The 19841-nt window shown below is 35.7% G+C and overlaps 1 protein-coding gene across 1 annotated transcript; it reads left to right on the top strand.

Moving 5' to 3' along the window:
* On the top strand, window positions 9749-17994 carry LOC109949316. Its single transcript, XM_020564712.1, has 12 exons — window positions 9749-9933; window positions 10611-11699; window positions 12065-12467; window positions 12552-12805; window positions 13582-13979; window positions 14090-14201; window positions 14538-14919; window positions 16520-16727; window positions 16817-16987; window positions 17067-17174; window positions 17614-17785; window positions 17890-17994. Exons 8-12 carry the CDS (start codon window positions 16537-16539, stop codon window positions 17992-17994), a joined length of 747 nt encoding a protein of 248 aa, XP_020420301.1. The 5' UTR covers window positions 9749-9933; window positions 10611-11699; window positions 12065-12467; window positions 12552-12805; window positions 13582-13979; window positions 14090-14201; window positions 14538-14919; window positions 16520-16536.

Below are 19841 nucleotides of genomic sequence, written 5' to 3' on the forward strand. Positions count from 1 at the left end.
GTTGGAGGAGTCATTTGGTGAGTTTTGAGTGAAATCCAATCGCTAAAACTAAGCAATACACCAACCACTCCATTTACAGAACGAACTACATACGAACTTGAATTGTCCAATTTCTTTGGGCGATTGAGATCGGATTGACCCCAAAACTTGGTCGACATCATAATGTGGTGGGAGGAGTCATTTGGTGAGTTTTGAGTGAAATCGAATCACTAAAACTATGCAATACACCAAACACTCCATTTACAGAACGAACTTTGTACGAACTTGAAGTGTCCAATTTCGTTGGCCTATCAATATCGGATGGAGCCCAAAATTGGTTCAACAACATAATATGGTGGGAGAAGTTAGTTGGAGAGTTTTGTGTGAAATCCAAACGCTAAAACTATGCAACAAACCAACCACTCCATTTACGGAGTGAACTTCGTACGAACTTGAATTGTCCAATTTCTTGGTCCAATCGGTATCGGATTAAGCCCAAAACATGGGCCACGTCATAATGTGGTGGGAGGAGTGAATTGGTGAGTTTTGAGTGAAATCAAAAAGCTAAAACTGTGCAATACACCAACCACTCCATTTACAGAAGGAACTGCGAACGAACTTGAATTGTCCAATTCTTGGTTCAATCGATATTAGATTGAGCGCAAAACATGGTCAACATCATAATATGGTGGGAGGAGTCATTTGGTGAGTTCTAAGTGAAATCCAATTGCTAAACATGTGCAATACACCAACCACTCCATTTACGGGACGACCTGCGAATGAACTTGAATTGTCGAATTTCTTGGTTCAATCGATATCGGATTGAGCCCAAAACTTGGTCAACAACATAATATGGTGGGAGGAGTCATTTGGTGAGTTTTGAGTGAAATCCAATTGCAAAAACTATGCAATAAACCAACGACTCCATTTACGGAACGAACTTGAATTTTCCAATTTTTTGGTTTAATTGATATCAGATTGAGCCCAGAACTTGGTCAACAACATAATACGGTGGAAGTAGTTATTTGGTGAGTCTTGAGTGAAATCCAAATGCTAAAACGATGCTATACACCAACCACTCCATTCATGGAACGAACTTCGTACGAACTTGAATTGTCCAATTTCTTGGTTCAATTGAGATCGGATTGAGCCCAAAACTGGGGCAACATCATAATATGGTAGGACGAGGCATTTGGTGGGTCTTCAGCGAAATCCAATTGCTAAAACTGTGCAATACCCCAATCACTCCATTCACGGAACGAACTTCGTACGAACTTGAATTGTCCAATTTCTTTGGCCAATCGATATCGGATTGAGCCCAAAACTTGGTCAACAACATAATATGGTGGGAGGAGTTATTTGGTGAATTTTGAGTTAAATCCAATCGCTAAACCTACGGAATACACCGACCACTCCATTTATATAACGAACTTCATATGAACTTGAATTGTCCAATTTCTTGCTGTAATCGAGATCGGATTCAGCCCAAAACTTGGGCAACATTATAATATGGTGGGAGGAGTCATTTTGTAAGTTCTTAGTGAAATCCAATTGCCAAAACTTGGGGCAACATTATAATATGGTGGGAGGAGTCATTCTGTAAGTTCTTAATGAAATCCAATTGCCAAAACTTGGGGCAACATTATAATATGGTGGGAGGAGCCATTCGGTAAGTTTTGAGTGAAATCTAATTTCCAAAACTATGTAATACACCAACCACTCCATTTACGGAATGAACTTCGTACGAACTTGAATTGTCCAATTCTTTGGCCAATCGATGTTGGATTGAGCCAAAAACTCAGTCAACGTCATAATATGGATGGAGGAGTGAATTGGTGTGTTTTGAGTGAAATTCAATCGCTAAAACTATGCAATACACCACCCACTCCATTTAAGGAAAGAACTTCATACGAACTTGAATTTTCCAATTTCGTGGTTCAATCTATTTCGGATTGAGCCCAAAACTTAGTCAACATCATAATATGGTGGGAGGCGTCATTTGGTGAGTTTTGAGTGAAATCCAATCGTTGAAACTAAGTAATACACCAACCACTCCATTTACGGAACGAACTACATATGAGCTTGAATTGTCCAATTTCTTTGGGCAATTGAGATCGGATTGAGCCCAAAACTTGGTCAACATCATAATGTGGTGGGAGGAGTCATTTGGTGAGTTTTGAGTGAAATCCAATCGCTAAAACTAAACAATACACCAACCCTTCCATTTACGGGACGAACTACATATGAACTTGAATTGTCCAATTTCTTTGGACAATTGAGATAAGATTGAGCCGAATGTGGTGGGAGGAGTCATTTGGTGAGTTTTGGTCAACATCATAATATGGTGGGAGGAGGCATTTGTTGAGTCTTCAGCGAAATCCAATCGCTAAAACTATGCAATACCCCAACCACTCCATTTACGGAACAAACTTCGTACGAACTTGAACGGTCCAATTTCTTTGGCCAATCAATATCTGATTAGGCCCAAAACATGTGCAACGTCGTAATATGGTGGGAGGAGTAAATTTTTATGTATTGAGTGAAATCCAATCGCTAAAATTATGCAACACACCAACCACTCCATTTGCGGAACGAACTTCATAAGAACTTGAATTGTCGAATTTCTTGGTTCAATCGAGATGGGATTGAGCCCAAAACTTGGGCAACATTATAAGATGGTGGGAGGAGTCATTCGGTGAGTTTTGAGTGAAATCCAATCGCTAAGACTATGAAATACACTAACCACTCCATTTACGGAATGAACTTCTTACGTACTTGATTTGTCCAATTTCTTGGTTCAGTCGAGTTCGGATTGGGCCCTAAACTTGGGCAACATTATAATATGGTGGGAGGAGTCATTTGGTGAGTTTTGAGTGGAATCCAATGACAGGACCCGACCCAAATTTCACTTTGAAATCCGAGCCGAACCCTGTGCGTGTCCGACACTTGGCAAGTGTTGGGCACAATAACTAACTTGCCCTTCTAGTTAAAATTCAAGTTTATTACCAGTTCGACTTCTACCGAAAATTCGGCAGAGCCTTCCCTGTAATTTGATCATTTCCCAAAATTTCGACCTGTCAATAAAGCATATATATAAATATCTCAACTGCCAGCATGCTTCTAATTTACCTCCAAACAGTTCTGATAAACTAAACGGCCTCAGGCCACACATAAAGTCCTAGGGCAAGTCATCAGAGCAACTAATTCAAGAATATACAACAAAACAATTTGATTTCAAAAGAAAATTCTAAATAAGAGGGAGAGTGGAGTGGAGTGTGGAATCTGCCCAGTAGTGGCGCTCTGGTGCACGTCTATTGGCTGGGGGTGCAAAACATTCAAAAATGTGAGTGGACAAAAATAAAGGTTTAGAAAATAGTATATTCACATACTAACCCCACTGTAAAAACAGTTATGCAAAACTGAATTATCCTATTCATTATATTCGTATTGAAATCAATGCATTCATATATTTATATACATATATGCCAATCATACTCATGGTCAATAAAACTCTCTTAAAAGTATTGAAATCAATTTAAAACTACCACCTAAGTGTACCCCTTTATTTCCGTCAATTCTTGATATCCGTTAATTCCTTATATGCCTTCAATTCCTGATATTTGTCAATTCCTTATATGCCGTCAATTCCTGATATCTGTCAATTCCTCGTGTCACCATTGGTGACACGTACTCGCAGGTCTCGGTAATACAAGGTCGACCCGAGCCGCAATCTCGCAGGATTCAGGTGACCTTTAGTCAACTTGATCCGCATTCCTCGCTCCTACGGTCCAGGGGTCCCTAAAACTCGTGGGGCAACTGTCAAGCGCGCTGACTAAATCGAAGACAACTATTATGTCCATGGACATTATCATAACCGAAGGCAACATTTAATCCGAAGGCAACCTTGGGTACATAAGGTGGTTTTTAAAATAAATAAATATTTTTGAAAAAGATTAGAATTTATAAAACTATTTCTTAATTATCCTTAAATCCTGCTGCCATTCAATCCGATAATATCTCAATCTTTACTTTCCATATCCTTTTAGCATATTCAACTAGGCAACATATAAACAAAGATATTTAACTTCAACAAATCATGCTAGGAAAGCCATAATCAATAAAACTTATTCAAGATCAAATAAGGAAATTCAATTGCATAAAAATTATTTATAAAACAAAAGTCCACTCACTATTGGTCCGAGCTAGCTGGACCTTTTGAAGGTCCCTCTTGCGGTTCTGCCTGAGCCCGTATGCCTGATTAAACCATCATAATATTTTATTAATAATCTTGCTCAATATAATCTTTAATTAAAAATCCTGACCCCCGTCTCCTAAGAGTGCGTGCACCAATTTAAGATCATTCCTATGCTCACTTAAGCATTTCGGATGGTTAGAATGGTCTGAAAGGACCCGAGACTCGCTAAGCGATAAACTTCCATATTGGTCAATCCGGGACCCCGTGGGGTCCATGACTTCCAATTACCAATATGAGAGTTCCTATAAGTTCCTCACATTTTAATAACCATGTCCTGCAAGTCTGGTCCAAATCAGACGGTCGGATTGCTCACGATCATACGATCGGACGATTATTGTTTAACTTAATCTTTGACATATTAAATTGGAGTATCCGGGACTCCGATTCTCGATCCGCGAATTTCTACACGATCCTAGAGATATAAGGTACGACATACATGAATTTGGGTTTGATCCAACGGTATGAACCTATTGAACCAGAGAATTGCACAATATGCAAAATTCGTTCGAGGCTCAAACGGTATCCAAATTGGAATCCGAGCGTACCGTCGTGCACGGAATGACCTGAGAAATATTCTAGGACAAAAACCCAATATAGACACCTCGGCGACGCACAGCCATCGCCGGCGGGTGCATTGAGTAATTTTTCGGCGATCGGAAAACTCCAAACTGCCGGCCAATAATCATACCTACGGATTAAGCACATCAAGGGGAGTAACTTTATACCTTGGCTTGACGATCAATTCCATCGGTAAAGCCCTCGAAAGAAGCTTTCTGTCTCTTGAAAACCTAGAATTTTTAGTTTCAAAATCAAAGAAATTTGAATAGATTCTCGTTGGATTTTCGAAGGATAACACAAAGGTAATGTATGAGAGTATTTTAGGTGCAATTACCTGAGTTGTGGCGGCCGGAATTGATCGGAAAATACCACGAACAACCAGTGTTGAAAACAGCCCAGTTTTTGGGCTCGGGGTTTGGCTCAAAATTGAGCTCAAACTTGGTGGTTTTGATCAGAAATTGTTAGGAGGCTTTAAAGACGGAAGAAAAAGGAAGATTTCGGTGCTTGTGGTGTTGAAAATGGCTGCCAGATGAGCAAGCTTGTCGGCCAACAATGGCTGGCTGTTTTGTTGCAGGGAGGAGAAGAAAAATCGCAGGGGAGAAGAGAGAGAGGAGAAGAATCAGATTTAAAAATCTGGCTTGCAAAAATTACGATTTTACCCCTCAAAGTATTTTGATCGTATTTCCTTCGTTATAACCCCGATTTGAGCTCACAATGTGTCTACGGACTCATTTCATCACACTCTGTGCAACGGTACAAGAGAAATTTTCAAATTCTTCTTCGGTAAAAAAAAAAAACCTAAAAAAAAAGTCAACTTTTCTTTAATAGTTTGTTCTAGGGGCAAAATTGTCCTTTCCTCTTAATAAATTAAGAATTAAATATTAATTAAGGATCGGGTTATTACATCAAATCTCTAAAACTGTACAATACAACAACCACACCATTTATGGAACGAACTTATTACGAACTTGAATTGTCAAATTTCTTTGGCCAATCGATATCAGATTTAACCCAAAATTTGGGCAACGTCATAATATGGTTGGAGGATTGAATTCGTGTGTTTTGAGTAAAATCCAATCGCTAAAACTCTGCAATACACCAACAACTCCAGTTAAGGAACCAACTTCATACGAACTTGAATTGTCCAATTTGTTGGTTCAATCGATATCAGATTGAGCCTAAAAGTTGGGCAACATTATAATATGGTGGGAGGAGGCATTTGGTGAATCTTCATCAAAATCCAATTGCTAAAACTATCACTACTACAAAAAGTGAAAAAGACGACCAGAAAAAAACGACGGTTTGACGGAAAACCGTCGTTGTGTTTGAAAAGATGACGGTTTTATAAAACCACCGTGTATGATTAACTTAAACATCTAAAAAATGGAGATTCCAAATGGTGTTTTTAAAAAACGACACACCTAATTAAAAAAGCGACATCTTATTGAAAAAGTTTTTCCTCAGAGTAAACTCGGAGCCCACAAACAACGGCAGAAGGTATGAATCCACAGACGTATAAAGTAAAGACGACGGTGTAAATAAACAGCCACCGTTTTTATTCCGTAATAAACACCACCAAGTTTTCATATCCGGCGCAGTATAATTTCAAAACAATCCACGATGCATGTACAACTAGGGGTGCGCACTCAAACCAGCGAACTGAAAATCCGAGCCGAATTGCACCGAAAAAAAATTGAGTTGACCAAAAAGTCAACAATCGGTGAAAAACCAAACCGAACTGGACCAGTTTGGATTGGTTTCGGATCCGGTTCCATGTCTTCAAAAACTGGACCGGGCTGAAACGAACCGAACCGGTCAAATTAAAAAAATATATAATTTCAATATATATTTATATTTAATGCTATATTTTTAATTACACTAAAAAAAACTAATATTTATCCAAGTTCAATTTCAAAATATATCTATTTTCTAACTTTAATATTTATTTTTATATGAAATTGAATAATTTGTTAATTTTTAAGTAAAAAACTAATATTTCAGTTGAGAATTGTATACAATTTTTTTATTTATAATTCGGTTCAAAATCGAACCGAAATCGAAACCAGACCGAAATTGGTTCAAACCGAACCGCTTGAATTTTTTTATTAAAATCGAACCAAACCAATTCGGATGAATAGTACCGGATCGGTTCTAATTTGAGGCAAAAACCGGTCCAAACTGAACTGTGCCCACCCCTATGTACAACGACGGTAAAAATAAATTTATCGACTTATTTCTTGAAGTGTACTACGATGGTATCTTTAACACTACTAACCACGTTGGTTTGTTCAATTAACTTTGTATAATAAGATTTACCACGTCGTAAAGTTAAAATTACCGTCGTATTTATTAACTTTATACGTTAACCCTTATATATAAACCGTCGTCTTATTAATATAATTTTTTTTACTATTTATTTATTGGATTTTGGTATCACTAGTACAAAAAGTGAAAAAGACGACCAGAAAAAACCGTCGTTGTGTTTGATGAAAAACCGTCGTTGTGTTTGAAATGACAACAGTTTTATAACACCACCATGTATGATTAACTTAAACATCTAAAAAATGGAGATTCCAATTGCTGTTTTTAAAACACGACACACCTAATTAAAGTAGCAACGTCTTATTGAAAAAGTTTTTCCTCAGAGTAAACTCGGAGAAAACAAACGACAGAAGAAGGTATGAATCCACGGACGTAGAAAGTAAAGACGACGATGTTAAAAAACAGCCGCCGTTTTTATTCTGTAATAAATACAACCAAGTTTTCGTATCCGGCGCCGTATATTTTCAAGACCATCCATGTACCACCATATTAAATGCATGTACAACGACGGTAAAGATAAATTTATCGTCTTATTTCTTCAAGCGTACTACGATGGTGTCTTTAACACTAACCATGTTGGTTTGTTCAATTAACTTGTATAATAAAATTTACCACGTCGTAAAGTTAAAATTACCGTCATATTTATTAACTTTATACATCCAACCTTATATATAAACCGTCGTCTTATTAATATAATTTTTTTACTATTTATTTATCGGATTTTGTTATCCTACGACGGTAGACCAACTTAATGACAATAATTGAGATTAACCACTACGGTTTATATAGAAAATCGCTGACATAATCAATTTTCTGAGACTGCGTATTTATTCAATTTATACATCTCAACTTATATCTAAACTCTCGTCTTAATTGTAATTTTTTTAAATATTTATTTATGGTATTTTTGTGTCCTACGTCGGTAGATCAAATTAATGACTAGAATTGAGAATAACCACGTCGGTTTATATAGAAAACCGCCGACAGAATCAGATTTTTCCTGAGATCCCAAGAGTTTCGAAATCTTACCAGATGGAACTCTATTCCTCATCATAATCAGACCACAGAAAGACAATATTTTAGAAATTGATGATGTTTGTGTCTTTATGTCTTTGAGATACACAAAGGCACAAACACATTAGCATCCAAAAATTTGCCTCTAAAATTTGACGACAGCAGCCTGAGATTTGAAGTCAGACAGATAATTTTTTGGAAGTTGATGATGTGTGTGTGTTTGTGTCCTTTAGATACACAAACTCACACACACATCAACATCCAAACAATTGCCTTCTAAAATTTTGACGACGGCAGCAATAGATATCCATTAAGAGAGAAATTTTTTTGAATGTTGGTGATATGTGTATGTTTGTGAATTAGATACACAAACATAAACACACACACCAACATCCAAACAATTGCTTCCTAAGAGGTGAGACTAAAATTGAAACCCTAATTGAAAACTGAAACTGAAAGAAATCGTGGAAAAAAACTCAATTTATAAAAAAAATTTCATATCCACGTCGGTTATAAAAACCCTAAAGACGTTTAACAGAAGGAATCAACGTCGGTTAGTGAAACACGGAAGACGTATGAAACATACAGACAACGTCGGTCATTAATATACAGGCAACGAGGTTTTAGAAAACAATGTCGGTCCATATAAAAAAACGACGTGGTAGCTTGTAAATTCACGTATTCAAAAGTAAACTTTTGTCGTGTAGCGCCCAACTAACCACGTCGTTTTCGGAATACAAAAAGTCAAAAAGCTTTTTTACTAGCCACGTCAATTAATGTTATTTTACTGTCGTAATAAATAGATACTAGGGTGGTTTTAATGACTACTGTCGTTGTATTTATCATTGGGACACTATATAAACTTTTTGGTCACCTGACCTAAACTTTTACGTTCTCTCTAAAATTTTCAGTTTTCTCTTAGTTTCCCTCTCATTTCCAAAAAGTTGCGTTTCTGATTCTCAACTTTTACATTCTTCCTCATCTTCGTCTCCAAAATTTGATTCCGAAGAAAACTTTCTTTGCAAGCCATAGGTTTGAAAACTTTCTCACTCCCTTTTTTTTTTCTTGACTTTCCTTATCAGTTGAAGTTTTTTATTATAAAAAAGAACGAGTCCCACTGATGTTTGAGATAAGAAGGTGGTTTGAATTTGCCAAACAAATCACTGTTATCACTCACAGGTCATGTGAGGACGACGGGTTTTTCTTGAATTTGACGTTTTTGTTGACACACCACGACGGTAATTAAATTCGTGCTATTTCAATAGCACGACTATTCATACTAACCGACATGGTGTGTTAATAATACTACGTTTGAAGAGAAAACTGTCGTCCGATAACGTGGGAGAGAGAAAACTGTGTGGTTTTTTTATTTATGAACTTATAATACGACGATGGTTTTATTTAAGGGCTTCTTAGATGCAGGTCCTATTTTCTTTATATATAATGGATGGAGGACATCTCAATTCGACTCTTCAATAGAAGTCCTCCTAGCCAGCGTGTGTACACATAAGCGAAGTATTTGTCCTTCTTTTTAAACTTATTTACTTCCAATGCCATTACATAGAAAAGGTAAATAAATCGACACATCCAGCTTTCATGGTTATTTCCTGCAATCATGCTCCTTCCGTCCAAAGCCCTCCAGATTTCTTCCCAATCACTGCAGATTTGTTGCGGCAGTAATGGTGAGCTTTTTGTGTATGAAAATTTTAGGAACCTGATTGTCAAAAGCCAGAAATCAATTGTTGACCAAACAGGGATTGGGTCTTCTGACATTGGGTTGCTGGAGTGCAGTTCCTCACGTACAGGTATTTTTATTGTTTGTATTTCAATTTCAACAATCTGCTTTGTGTGTTGTTGTTTTTGCGTTTGGTTTGGTATGAAGTAGTCATTTTACCTATTGTTGAAAAATAGGAATTGGTCCCTGACATTGGGTATCAGACGTGTTGAATTGAGAAATTGAGGAGACATATTTTCTGGGTTTCATACTTTCTGGGTTTCTGGGTTTCATACTATCTGGGTAATGCTTTTCTGGGTTTCTGAGCAAGCCTGATGGCAAGTCGAGAAATTGAGGAGATATATTTCATTCTGTTTTCTATGTAGGCATGACATTACCTATTGTACAGATATATAGTAATTGTTTGATTTGGTACAATAGATATATATAGATGTTGTCATGTTATATATAGGTTCTATCAAAGTATTCTCAGTGGTTGTGTCATACATATGTTGCGATTTGTTTGTTTCTGAGAAAGCCTGATGGCAAGTTGAGAAATTGAGGAGATAGATGTCGTTCTGTTTTCTATGTAGGCATGACATTACCTACTGTACAGATATATAGTAATTGTTTGATTTGGTACAATAGAGATATATAGATGTTGTCATGGTATATATAGGTTCTGTCAAAGTATTCTCATTGGTTGTATCATACATATGTTGCGATTTGTTTGTTATGTCCTTACAATCATATTTTATAATTGCACAGCGGATGGACGGGTCAATCATAGGCAGATGTCGTTTTGGTTATAAAACCTTGTCAATATTGATTTGTAAGGACACCAAGCATTCAGATATATGCAGTCAAATTTGTTCCAGGTTTAAAGAATTGCAGGTTGATGAAATCGAGTTGACATATGCAGTTGAAGAACACTCATCTTGTCTTCTGGAGACTGACATGGATGTTCGTGTGTTGCATATTTCTTTATGTAACGAAAATATAAATGCGGTGGATATAAATTTCATACATGGGGGAAGTAAAGTATCTGGCAATGGTGAACAAGACAAGATGGATTCATCCGATAGTGAAGGTAATACGTCAACTAATGAAAATGAGTATTTGGGAAAGTATGCTGCAAAAGAAGGTAGACTTTATTTGTCCCATGAGTGGAAAACATATATTAGGGAGGTAGGGCAAAAGTATGAAGGTGGGGTTACTGCATTTAGGATCAAATTATGCAAATATGCTTTTGAGAAGCGGTTTAGGTTCATTTATGTTAAAAATGATTTGAAGCGTGTCACAGCGGAATGTTTGAATAAGCAAAGTGAAAATTGTCCTTGGCGCGTTCATGCCACTGTAAATCCGGTGAATGGCTTCTTCTACATTAAATATTTGATGAATGAGCATACTTGCAAGGGCAGGATTCGTACTCGTCAAAGACGTTTTATGGGCTTGAAAATTGTTTCCTCAGTTGTAGCTGAACAGATTTGAACAAAACCTCAACTTAAACCAGTGGACATCGTCACAGATTTCAAGCAAAATTGTGGCTTGAACATCTCATATTATAATGCCTGGTATGGTAAAGAATTGGCCAAAAAAAAAGTCAATGGTGATGAAGCTTTCTCCTATAGACAGTTGGTTTGGTACATTGATGCTTTGTTGAAAACAAATCTGGGATCTCATTGTTACTTAGAGTGTGATGCAAACTCATCACGATTTGAGCGCTTGTTCATATCATATCTTGCCTCCATTGAAGGGTTCAAATTCTGCAGACCATTCCTTTGTTTGGATGGTACATTTGTGAAGAACAAGTATAAAGGGCACATGCTTGCGGCTATAGGAAAAAATGAAATCAAGGTATGAGAACTAAATTATAAATTGTGTTTTATTGCACACCTATAAGTGGTTGCTGGAAGTTCTTTTTTCAGGCACTCAAATGTGCTAAATATGGGTGCTGGAAGTGGTTTTATATTATATGTGAAGTCAGTGTGAATTCCTTTGTTTGTGACAAGTATAATGTTTAGAGTATAACTGTAAAATAGTTGTATAATCCGAACTGTTTGTGCAGAACAAGTTGACATGTCAAACAATAGGGTGATGAACAAATCTTAATTTAATGTGTGTGTAGTAATTACAGACACATTAAATTCAAATTTAATTTCTATTGGTATTAGTTTATGTATTCTATTGGTAGTAATTACATTTTAGTTTCATTGTAACAGGGTTCTTTCCACTTGCTTTTGCCATTGTATTTTGAAAATGAAGCCAATTGGACATGGTTTCTGGAAAACCTTTCAGACATTTTGTCTCCCCAAGGTCATAACATCACATTTATTTCGGATCGTTGCAAAGGGTTGCTAGAAGGCGTACAAAATGTGTTTCCAGAGTTCAATCATTTTTTCTGTCTCCACCACTTGAAGCATAATGTTCTAGGTAGATATCCAACTTCTTTCGGCAAAAGATACAGAGATTGGATTGTTTGGTGTTTTACAAGGTGCGCATACGCTCCTACTGAGAAAGCATTTAATCATCATATGAAAAAGTTACAAAAAGATGATGGTAAGACTATTTTGGAGTTTTTAGACACAATACCTAATGAGAATTGGTCAAATGCCTTTTCTCCAGGTAAAACTTTCATAGTTCAAGTTAAGTGCTTTATTGTTTACCAATTTATATTCTTACCTGTTAATTAAATTAAAAATTGTGTAGGTAAAAAATATGGTGAGATGTGTTCAAATCTGGCAGAGTGCTTCAACTCATGGATTGTTGTTGAGCACGAGTTGCCTATTTTCCAATTGTTTGAACGGTTACGGGTGAAGATGATGGTCAAATATGCTGCTCGGCGTTGCGAAGCAGAAAAATGGACTACATATCTCTGCCCTAATATGGAAAAAAAATTGCAGAAAGCTGTGGACATTGGGAGGCATTGGGATGTTAGCCGTTTAAGTGAACACGTGTTTGAGGTTCGTGCTTGTTGTGTTATTATTGCAAGCGCACAATCCGTACAAGTAATATAGAAATAAGTAGAGTGTCGTTCCCACGAAGACTGTAATTTCCTATTAACTACCAATTATGATTAATGCATAAGTCTAATTTGAATAGTTGATTAAGAAAATTGATTAATTTTAAGAAAACTAAAACAATTATGAAAAATAACAATTTAATTAACGATAGAAAATTAAGATGATGAGACACTAGAGCATCCGACTTCACCATAACCAATTCTACTTAATTCTTATAGCCAATTAACCCTAATTACTATCCATGTTGACAGTTGGTTTCTCCTAATTCATTCGATATCCCCTCTCGGGCTCAACCAAAAGTATTCTCAATTAACAACCCATTCTCTCTCGAGCAACGGATTTAGAAAATCAAGAACCCATTAAGTTCTATGAGAACCTACAAGAAAACTGCATGAGTCATGTTAGTCCCTCTCGGGCACTCATTCAAGTCATGGTATTTGTTACAAGAAGCAAACACCAAACATCTCCTCTCGGTCTCCGCTTGGATCGTCAATTAAATATTAGCTAGATATTTAAATCATTAAAAACAGTAACAAATACTCAACATGAGATAATAAGCAGAAATTAATATAACGATAGAAATTAAGTATTCAAGGTTAGGCTACATCGTAGCCCTAGCGAGGGAAATTAGTTCATGACAGAAGAAAATATAAACAAGAGAATTATTGTCATAAAACCAATTTGGCTGATGGACTTGATCTTCAAAATCTTCACAGGAACACCTTCAAAAGCTCCTCAAATAAAGCAGCAGCAAATTCTTGGCTCTCTCTGATATTTCTCTGGTTGACTGAAAGTTGGTGGAAAAATATGGTAGAGAAGACGATGGTGGAAAAAAGATCTTCTGGCTATTAGGTTAAAGCTTTGTATTTATAGGCCAAGGGACTCCTCCAAAAATAAGGAAGATAATATTTATTTAGGAAGGAAAGGAAAAATAGGAATGTATTAAAAAAAACAATACCTATTCTCAAAAGGAAGAGTAACATGCGTCTTCAAAAGATAGAGGTAATTGGCTTTGGGGTTTTAAGGGAAAAATAGGAAAGTATATCAAGTGTCCAGCCAATACCCATGCTTTGCTCCAAAAGTAGCTGACGGTGGTGGCTCAACAAAAAAAAAGGTAACCAACAATTGTTTCACAATTGTTAAGCCAGCCTTTTACGTTGGCAATAGTGCAATTCATTCATGTTGCTTAGTGCAATTCATTCATGTTGCTTTCTTTCCTTTCAGACCATTTCATTATTTTGTCATCTAGCATCTCTTGCAATTGCTCAAATGATGCAACCACCATTTCAGCAATTCACGATGGGTTCTTCTTCACGAGAAAGGCAGTGATGTGATGGTAAGCTTCTCTAACTCAATCTTTCTGGCGCTGGTCACTGAGACCAGTTGTGGATATAAATTGACACTTGCACAGATGCACTCCAGGTGTTTGATGAAATGACAGAGTGACTTCTTGAGATTTTGTTGAGATGATAATTCCACCCATTTTGATCCCTTAAGCTTCCAAAAATATAGTTTTTGCTCCAAAGCCTTGCTAAGTATGATTTCCTACAAAATCTCCACCAAGCACATTAAACTAACCAATTTCACATGAAAACAATGCAAATAAAGGTAGATTATATATGCAAAATATGAATCTATCAGTGCTGAGTACTCTTTTGTCATCGATATCCAGCAACGTACATGTTCTTGTCATCAGTGGCAGCTTAATGGCTTCCCATGTGCCCACGCTATTGCAGCCATCCTTGCTGATTATGGTGACCCATATGATTATTTTGAACCTTACTTCACTGCAGAATATTATAGAAATTGTTATGATATCCCAATTGTTCCTGTTCCTGATGTTGAGAAAGAGTGCCCGGAGGGTCTCGAAGACTTTATAGTGAAACCTCCTTTAACTAAAAATCCACCAGGTAGACCAAGAACGAAGAGGATTAAATCTAGAGTCGAGGATAGAAGGGCCAACAAATGCAGTCGATGTGGTCACGCCAGTCAACGCAACAGGAAGACTTGTAATCATCAGATTTGAGTGTTTACATAATGGTTACTTGCTGCCAGTAGGTTTTGCTTTGCTTGTTTCATTTCATTTTGTTGAAAAATTTCTGATTTGTATGTCTTCAACTACATTGAAACATTTTGATTTCCAGTTTGAAATAAAGAGATACCTTGGCATATGCAATTGTCATTATCGTTGGGTTTTTTTTTTTTTTTTTTTTTACAAGCTTATTTGTTGTCATTAGATTAAGGTGGCTTATGAAATATGTTGTACAAATATCAATAGATTGTAATGGGGGTATGGTTTTCTTCCCAAAAAAGTATTGTGCCTATACCACAGGTTTTCTCTCCACAAATAGGTAGTATTATCATACTATGACTATACCACATGTTTTCTCTCCTTAAAAGTACATAGACACCGCATCTATACCTGATTATACCTGTAACGAAGTCCGGCTTTTGTTGGTCATGAATTCATATATCAAAATATTTTCATCTTCTTGAATGCAACAACCCAAAAGCTTTACAAGATTGCGATGTTGAAGTTCGGATATCAGCATAACTTCATTTTTGAACTCCCTCAGTCCTTGTCAGGAATCCTTTGAAAGCCTTTTTAGTGCAATTTCTTTACCTTATGGATCATCATTTAGAAAATTCTTAAAACTTGTATCACATAATAGCTCACTTTAGTTGCATAAATTTATGAACAAGATAATGTTAGTCTTACAAAGGATTGTTGGCATCAAGATATTTTTTCAGTATGTCGGCGTCATGGAGTGATAAACATTTGCCAACCCTCAATCTTCTTACAGCTACTGTTTGAACAGTGTGGGAAACATCTTTCTTTGGTTGTACTTTTTTGGGTTGATGTTCCACATTATTGGTCTCTCCATCATCAACTTTAAGCCTTTTGCATTTAGCCTTGCCCTTAATGTCTTCATAGGCGTATTCTGGCCGAACCAAAGCCTGCCTTGTCCTCGCTTTCATCCTAATAATCAGGCTACGTTGTTCTGGTGATTTGTCAGTTTCGTTTCCCTTTTTAAACAAGTCCAGATCAGTTTTTAGTTTCTCATTCTCCATAGAAAGAACCTGATTTTGTGATCGTTCAGCATCCAGAATTGCATTGAGCTCTTCGAGTCTTCTTTCCATGTCATAAATATCAACCTTACTGTTTGAAGGGCCTTCCTGGTTGCAATCCATCAATTCCGTTGGTAGCAATTGAAACATCTTACTAGGATCAAACTCAGCCACAGAAGTTTTGTGGGACGCGACTGTCTTCCCAACCCTGTTTATCCCTATTTCCACAGTTTGATTCCCTTTGGTAGGCGTCTTTGGACTGCTTTCCTGGTTGCAGTCCATCATTTGTGTAGGTAGCAATTGAAACATCTTACTATGATCAAACTCATTCAATGAAACATCTTTCATGGTTATTAACATGTTACCATCCGTCGTCTATTTTAACCTAGATGACCTTTCTATTGTGTAGCGACGTTATAACATTTACACCATGATAGTTATGTATTTACCGTCGTCTATAACCTTTACCCCGTTAGTATGTTCTAGAATCCGTCGTTGATATTATATACCACCTCGGTTTGGTTTATTTGTTGGAGTCCTCTATTTTACTTCATGTACAAACTAATTTTCATTTCTTGTTACAAGATCTCTCAAAGCTTGACATGCCAGCTCCTCTGTTAGCCCTATGCCAATATGTCGAGACCAAGTTGAAGCCTGCTAACGAGATCATTGCAATTCACATGCTAGAGGAAATTTTTGGCACTGAGCATGATACCTTGCTCTTGTGTGAAGACGTTTTACAGTTTGCTTCCGTGGTTGAGATTGGATCCACAGTGATTGCAGTATACATGAGGTAATTCTATAAATCCAATTTTGGTTTTTTTACATTTCCTTTCTTTTAAATTAAAATCTCATTTAATTGAATTTCATATATTTAATTAGGTACCTATTTGACTATTTAGAAATAGCAAATATGGTAAACCTTGTTGGCCTCGTGGACCTTGGACAAGTCAGCTCTCAATCTGGAATGGTATCTCACCGTTCAAAATATCTCTCAGACTGCCTGAAAAATGCAGATGGGGATCAATTTTACTTGGTGCCTTATAATCCAGGGTTAGTCCCCTTCTATACTTGGTCCTTGTAATATTTTTTGTGTGTAGTATATTTAATTTATATGGATCATTTTGTGCAGGGGTCATTGGGTGTTAACAATTGTGAGACTAGTTAAGGAGACTGTCTATTACATGGATTCATTGCCAAACCGCTCTGTTGACGAGGACATGAGAAATATAGTGAATACGTAAGTTTATTTATAAAAATCTAAGATTTTTTATTTCTACATTTGAATGATACGACGGCTTTTTCAAATACCGATGTTGTAGTAAAAACAAGACGACGGTATATTATAACCGACGTTTGAAATAATTTACAATGTCAGTGTTTTCTTGAAACTGTCGTCTTAATTGAAAAACCACGTCATTTGTGTTTTTCATTTTAGGACGTTTTAATTTTTTCTGTTCAACTTTCTTTTAAAAACAACTTTGGTTATATGTCATTTTTCTTTGTCACCGACGTTAGAATGATACACAACGACGGTTCTTATTTTCCGACATTTGAAATAAAATACGACGTCATTTGTTTTAGAAAACCGTTGTCTTCACTTTTTTACCACGACGGTTAATTTTTTTTAATGCTGATTTTTAGTTTTGTCATTAACACTTTTTGTTTTCTTGAAACAGTTCAATCAACATGTATAACTCTCACACTGACAAACAATCATCACGTAAATCACCCATATGGAAAAATCTACAAGGCACTCCTAGACAACCAACAAATGTAGAGTGTGGCTATTACATGATGCGTTTCATGAGAGATATAATTCATGATGCAGGCCTAGGATTTGAGAAGAAGGTAAAATTTAAGATATAATTTCTTTATTTTAATACCACGACGTTTTCTTTCAAAACCGTCGTTTTATTACTTGTAACACGTCGGTTTTTGTTCTTTATTTGCAGTTTGACAATGAAAAGGAACTAGTTGTCTATACTCAAGAACATATTGACAAAGTCAGACTGGAATGGGCAAAATTCGTGAACAAGCAATTACAGAACAATATATAAGTGATAATGTATAGGTTTATTTTAATTTTTTGATAATGTATCTAAACATATTTTTGGTAATTAATTAAACATTCATTAAAAAAATCAAATGAAATATATTTTTGTTTCTAGTGTTTTTTGTTTTGTATAAAATATTTATGTCATGGAATGAAATAAAATGAAAATAAATCTTAATAATTTAAATTAATTCCCAAAAATCAGTCTCATTCTACTTTATACGTCTCATATATGTAGAAAACTGCCGTCTTACTATAGCGGGAAAGAAAACATCGACGGCATTTCTCAAAAACGTCATTTAAGATTGATATACATGTCGGTTAATTTGTAAAACTGAAATATACGAAAACAGTTGTAGAGACATACAACGTCCGTTACAGGTTAAAATGTGACGTTGCATTTATAAACAACGTCATTATCGACATAATAATCGACGGTTATTGAGAAAAGGTTGACGTTGTAACTCCCTAACCACGATGGTGATTACACTGCGACATCTAATGATGTCTAGGACGACATCATGTGTTATTTAACGTTGTTGTAAACTGATGCAATGTCGGTTATCTACATTTGTCATTTAAATTTTTTATGACTTTTATATTGTTTTTCCTAATATTCAAAAAAAAATTCCATCAAATAAACTGACAACTATTATGCACTCATTGAAAAATTTTATGTCCTATAAATCTTTAAAAAATTTAATGTTAAAAATATTTTTATTTGTATTTAATTACAAATATTCATAATGAAAACAAATCATTAAAATTTAAATTGTTCCAAAAAACCAACGTCTTATTTTTATTTACACGTCTTATATATATAGAAAACCGCTGTCTTATTATATCGGGAAAGAAAACATCGACAACATATCTCAAAAACGTCATTTAAGGTTGATATACACGTCGGTTAATTTATAAAACTGTAATATATGAAAACAGTTGTAGAGACATACAACGACTGTTATAGGTTAAAATATGAAGTTGTATTTATAAACAACGTCATTTATTTATGAATAATCGATGGTGTAAACTATACCCACGTCGGTTATTGAAATAAGATTGACGTTGTAACTCCCTAACCACGTTGGTGATTACATTGCGACGTCTAATGATTTCTAGGACGACGTTATGTGTTATTTAACGTCGTTGTAAACTGATGCAACGTCAGTTATCTACATTTGTCATTTAATTTTTTTTATGAATTTTATATTTTTTTTCCTAATATTCATAATAATTTCAAAACAAATTCCATAAAATAAATTGATAACTACTATGCACTCATTGAAAAATTTTATCTCCCCTAAATCTTTATAAAATTTAATGTGAAAAATATTTTTATTTCTATTTAATTACTAATATTCATAATAGATTAAAAAAAATTCGAAAAAGAAACCGACAAATTCTATGCACTCATGGAGACGATATCTACCCCCTATAAACCTGAAAATTTTAATTTTAGATTTCAAAATTACAAGTGATAACAAATGTGAAAAAGATTTAGAGACAAAGCACAATAGTCATTATACTTTCCATAACATAACCCTAAGGTTATGTGATCCATTGGTGGTAAGGAGTCCGTAGCAATTTTCGGTTCATTTTTCTCTTACTTGTGTATTTTTATTTATTTATAATTATTGTAAAATTTAGGGTTTAGGGTTTAGGGTTTTGGTTTTATTGAAACGACGCCGGTTTGCGTTCGCTCTTTTTGGTCAATACGCGTGTTCGAATCCCAGGAAACGCACACCAAAGCTAATTATGTAATATTTTAGACGTCGATTTTTGTACTAGTGACGTCAAAATGTTATACAACGGCGTAATTGTAACATAACCGTCGTTGTAAATTTGAAATTA

The sequence above is a fragment of the Prunus persica genome, chromosome G5 (assembly GCF_000346465.2).
Source record: "Prunus persica cultivar Lovell chromosome G5, Prunus_persica_NCBIv2, whole genome shotgun sequence".
Taxonomy (NCBI): Eukaryota; Viridiplantae; Streptophyta; class Magnoliopsida; order Rosales; family Rosaceae; genus Prunus; species Prunus persica.

What these genes read in the sequence shown, in the direction of transcription:
- LOC109949316 (XM_020564712.1), top strand. Translation starts at nt 16,537, where the DNA reads ATGCCAGCTCCTCTGTTAGCCCTATGCCAATATGTCGAGACCAAGTTG. An exon ending in ATGAGAAATATAGTGAATAC is followed by an intron (nt 17,175 to 17,613) that starts GTAAGTTTATTT and finishes TTCTTGAAACAG; the next exon opens with TTCAATCAACATGTATAACT. An exon ending in GCCTAGGATTTGAGAAGAAG is followed by an intron (nt 17,786 to 17,889) that starts GTAAAATTTAAG and finishes CTTTATTTGCAG; the next exon opens with TTTGACAATGAAAAGGAACT.